The 5,418-nt window shown below is 36.5% G+C and overlaps 1 protein-coding gene across 1 annotated transcript; it reads right to left on the bottom strand.

The window, feature by feature from the left end:
- Positions 1 to 3,345: 3,345 nt before the first annotated feature.
- Positions 3,346 to 4,272, bottom strand: LOC124231954 (olfactory receptor 2J3-like). Its single transcript, XM_046648948.1, has one exon. It carries the CDS (start codon positions 4,270 to 4,272, stop codon positions 3,346 to 3,348), a length of 927 nt encoding a protein of 308 aa, XP_046504904.1.
- Between the last annotated feature and the right edge of the window lie 1,146 nt (positions 4,273 to 5,418).

Below are 5,418 nucleotides of genomic sequence, written 5' to 3'. Positions count from 1 at the left end.
TACTGTCAAAAATGAATAATTTAAGTATGCATAAACACCAGACACAGCTAAATTGAAAGAATCATACATAATAAATGGCCTGTACTCTTCAAAAATGTTAAGTTCTTTAAAGATAAAGACTGAGAACTTGTTCTATTAAACAACAGAGAAATGGTTCCAGATTAAAGGACACTAAGAGACATAACACCTAAATCCAATTTGTGATCCTGGATTAGATCCTTTCCTTAGAATATATCCCAGGAACACTTAGGAGTAGGTGTGCATTATACTCTGTCGTATTTCAGAAAAAATTTTAAAATGCATATTAATATTATATTATCATAGACAGAAAAGGAAAGCAGCCATGGTAAAATGTCAACATTTGTGAAATCTGGTGAAGATCTACATTAGGTCTTTGTATGATTTTTCTTTCCTGAAAATCTTTTCATTATTGAATTGTACGCGCAATATCGTAGACTTGAATTGAAAACTTATGATGTTTGGAATCACTTGATGTTGTCATAACATATGGTAACCAGTCACTTTCCAGTCTCACATTTGTAAAATAGACGTAGAAGATGTGAACCTGACGCCAACAGAAGCACAGAGAATGAGTGTATCTGGGCTGGGTGCCAGAGCTAGTTTCTGTGATTACCTGCATGATATATTTGTGCCAACAATCCTGTATCGCTGAGATACTAGAGGAGAAGACAATTGAGCATGTATATAAGGAATCTGCTGCACAGGACGACGTATAAGATGAAGTGGACAAAGATTGGGAGACATCTGTCTGAATGAGGAGGAGAAATTTACTGGGGTAAAGAGGCAGCTGCTGCCTCCGTGTGTTTAACCTCCATTCTCAGCTGGGAAATGACTAGCATCGTTGTCAGTTCTTCAGTAAAGTGGCTGGTAACCGAAATTCATGTGTGCTGTGTAAATGCCAGTTCACCACATGTTGGTTTAAAGTTTAGGGTCAGCAATGGGAGGATCTCAGAGCTTCTAGCTTACTTTGGGTGCTCTTGACCATAAGAAGGGAACTTAGAGCTAAAAATCCATTGTCATTACCCTGATTTTGTCACATTCAAATTGCGTAAACTTAGACAAGTCATATGTCTTCTGCCTGTAGTTTGCTCATGTACAAAATGAGAAAAACTTATTCCTATCATACTACCTGCTCTCAAACTGCATAAGGTTCATGTAAGTGGTTTGAAATGTACAAAATAAGGCAAACAATAATATCTGTGTTGGAAGTTGGGGGTATTTTGGTAAATGATATTCGTTTTAGATTGCAAAATAAATAGAATATCATGCTATTGTGGCTAGGGATCAACATCATATATGCTATAATTATAGCATTGTAAAAAATAGTCTACACATGTAAAGAACATGTATATGTTTGCAAATCAGAAAAGGAAAAAAAGAGAACGGGAAGTTAAAAAATTCTTTTTGAAAAGTTAGATAGTGAGAGACTAGGATACAACAAAAGGTGCCCCAAACAATTAAATGTCCATAGTGCAGAATGGGTCAGAGAATTAAGCTATGTGATTTTTTTTTTAACTTTTTATAAGTTTTTTGTTGTTGTTGTTCTGTGATGGTTCACTATATGCGGTCCCAATTATTTAGCAAAAGTTCTTCTAGATACATGACTCTTGGTTCTTTGTTTCTTGGACATTAGGTTAAGGAATTAAAGACATCCCATACTGTTGTTAATGCCCAGTTGCAGATAAAGGAAGAATCACAGACACACAAAGGAGAAGACACAGTCAGCAGAATCGGTGTAATCACAGGCCACACAGGAAACTGAGGGGAAGTTTGCAGACATGTTTTCCATTTTAATAATTTAGGAAATCGGGTTTGAATCAATCATACCTAAACTTTAAAGGCCTCAAAAAGCTGCAACTGACATATGGGTTACCATACAAAACTGAGGTGTTGCCAAGATTTTGCTCTATATTTAATTACTCTTTATCCATTATTCCACTCCAGCTGAATATGGCTGCCAGTTTAAAGTGTTATATATGTAGTACAGTTATTTCAGATGGAGACAGTTGGCAATCATATAGGTAACAAAACTATTGTTTTTATAAAAAATATACTTCCTGATTTGGAAAATATATGTTGATTTTAATAATGCACTTCCTAATTTCAAATATTCAAATAAAATCAAGCTTGAAAAGGAAAAGAAAAGCTAACATCTTCCATAACAGCTTTTATCATAAAATTTTTCCAAATATATTTTCCAGTTAACTCAAACACTCATTGGATTTATCAAGTCATTTTCGGCGCCCAGTGCTCTGTCTGCCTTAGATATACTTTACTGTTGCTCCAAGCACTTACTTTACCTAGCTCACCTAGCCTATAACATCCATTATTTTACAAGCTATATATCACAGCTTCACAAGTTGTTTCCACCTCCTATACTTCTTATTGGCTTGAAAAAAGAGAAATATGAGATGCTGACTTCTGCTGCCTTTCTTGCTATGATTCATAAAACTTATTTTCTTACTATCATTAAGGAAATGCTAGAGACTACAGAACAAAGATTCTCTCAATATTAACTACTATTCAAAATATAGTAAGTGATGGAAAAAAGATTTAAGGTATTTCACTGTGTTGTTAACTAAACCAAAGAATGAAGAAAAACTTTATGATGAATTCTGCCTTAAAAGCAAGAAATTAAAAGACTTCTTCTAAATTTTTTTTTAAAATTAAGAATATCTTTCTGGGGGTGGCCCTGTGGCAGAGTGGTTAAGTTCACGCGCTCTGCTTTGGGGGCCCAGGCTTTCGCTAGTTCGGATCCTGAGCATGGACATGGCACCGCTCATTAGGCCATGCTGAGGTGGCATCCCACATGCCACAATTAAAAGGACCCACAACTAAAAAATATATATATTCAACTATGTACTGGGGGGATTTGTGGAGAAAAAGCAGGGAGGAAAAAAAAGAGATTGGCAACAGTTGTTAGCTCAGGTGCCAATCTTAAAGAAAAAGAGAAAGAAAAAGATTGTCTTTCCATAGGAATTACATCTGCTCTTTCATCAATATTTACAAGTTCCATGCGTCATTTTCAATTAATAAAAGGATACTTCTGATTTATTATGTTTGTGCCAATGAACAAATTAATTATTAACGTTTGATCTTGATTTTCTGTGGCTGTTTTCTCCATTACAGAGTGATTGATATTTCGGCAAACTGTTTCATTCAAAACTGTTACCAAGATCTCTGTGACTTTTTGAGAGTACATGCTCAATAAGTGCTCACAGAGTCAGTGAATGAAAGACTGGTTGATGAATGGGTGCATGGATAAATCACTGATGATGAGATGCTCCATTATACTGTTAATGTCACAAGTACATGGATTCACTCTCACCACATTAGTCTCTTTACTGCCACTTTTACATCTTTGTTTCTGAGGGTGTAGATGAGAGGGTTGAGGCTCGGTGTGACAACAGTGTAAAAGAGGGCAATGAACTTGCCTTGATCTTGAGAATTTCCTGATGGTGGCTGCAGATATATGCACATGGCTGGAATGTAAAAGAGGGATACAACCGTAAGATGGGCTCCACACGTCCCGAAGACTTTCTGACGTCCAGTTGTTGACTGCATCCTCAGCACAGCCCGGGCAATGGCACCGTAGGAGATGAGAATGAGGATGAGAGGTATGAGAACAAAAATAGAGCTCGTGACCAGGAGGGTCAGCTCATTAGTATGGGTATCAACACATGACAGTCGGAGCAGTGCTGGAACTTCACAGAAGAAGTGGTCCACTTGGCGATGCCCACACAGGGGTACCCAGAAGGTAAATGGGAAATGAAGGGCTGAGTTGGTAAAGCCACTTACCCAAGAAGCTACAGCTAGCAGATAGCAGAAACGTGGGTTCATGAGGACAGTGTAATGCAAGGGTCTACATACAGCTACGTATCGGTCATAGGACATGACCACCAGTAGCACACACTCTGTGGTTCCCAGTGCAAGAAAAAAGTAAAGTTGAATCATGCAACCGGCGTAAGAGATGGTTTTCTCTGGGCCCCAGAGGTTGACCAGCAACTGAGGGATGGCACTGGTGGTGTAGCAGAGATCCAGAAAAGAGAGGTTTGAGAGGAAGAAGTACATGGGAGTGTGGAGATGGGAGTCCACGTGTGACAAGATAATGATGAACAGGTTGCCTATCAATGTTGTCACATAAAACATTAAGATAACCACAAAGAGAACTACTTCAAAATGAGGCCAATTAGAAAAACCCAGTAGAACAAAGTAGTTTTCAAAACTTGCATTGATTTTTTCCATTGTCATTCTCTTCTTGTTACCTGAGGAAAGAATCACACACACTCAAAAAAAAGTAAGGAAATGCTCCAAGAATCATAGGGACATAAAAAAGAAACAGAAATCAGTTTGAAGGGCCTACCAGTCTTCAATTCTATGACATTTTGTGTATTAAGAGAAACTATGATACTAATGAATTGAAAGAAATTAGAAGCTGCAAGCTCATATGGACAATTAAAAGAAGAATAAATAGTGGAGAAGAGAAAGTTATTCCTCTTGGTAGGATTCTAATTTAAACATATAGAAGAAACTGTGGAGTTAGAAAAACATAAATGGATGCTCAAAACAAGTGAATGAAAATATGACGATAAAAAGCATATTCACATACTCTAAAATATCTCCCCTCAAATTAATTGTTAAATACAAAATGAAAAATACTAAACTTTACAATAGAAAAACCTAGGGTATGTCACCATAGCCAAGTATCCAATGTTAACATCACAAATGTTGAGACAAACCAACACTATATGTCTACTGATATGATGCCCCGAACAGGACATAAAGTCACTTCAGTGACATTCCTGCCAAAAATGCACACTTAATTCTAATATTGAAAACGCATGAGACAAACTCAAATTGAGACAAGTTGGACAATGTAGCTGGTCTGTACTCTTCACAAATATCAAATTCAATGAATTTGAAGTGGTTAAGGAAGTGGTTCAGATTAAAGGCGATCAAAGAAATACGATATCTAAGTGAGTGATCCTGGACTGGGACAATAGCTATTAACAACATTATTGAGATAATTGGAGAAATATGAATCTGAACCATGGATTATATTTGTATTGCATCCATACTAAATTTTCTGATTTCCTTAATTATACATTAGTTATGTAGAATAAAATGCCTGTTCTTAGAAAATAAACACTGAAGTATTTAGGGGTAAAGGCACATGTCTTCAACTTACTCTCAAATGTTCCAGAAAAAGCGATGCTAGGTAGATAGATAGATCGATCATACATACATACATAGACAGATAAGTAGGTAGATAGATAGATAGTTAGAAAGATAGGTGATAGATGATAGAATGGAATAAATCTTTTTAAGAACAAAGTAAACTATTGCTGGATCTAGTTAAAGGGTTAACGGTAGTTCTTTGTCTCACTTTTGCAACTT

The sequence above is a fragment of the Equus quagga genome, unplaced genomic scaffold, assembly GCF_021613505.1.
Source record: "Equus quagga isolate Etosha38 unplaced genomic scaffold, UCLA_HA_Equagga_1.0 HiC_scaffold_13737_RagTag, whole genome shotgun sequence".
NCBI lineage: Eukaryota > Metazoa > Chordata > Mammalia > Perissodactyla > Equidae > Equus > Equus quagga.
This window is presented reverse-complemented; position numbering and strand designations above follow the sequence as displayed.

What these genes read in the sequence shown, in the direction of transcription:
- LOC124231954 (XM_046648948.1), bottom strand. Translation starts at nt 4,272, where the DNA reads ATGACAATGGAAAAAATCAATGCAAGTTTTGAAAACTACTTTGTTCTA.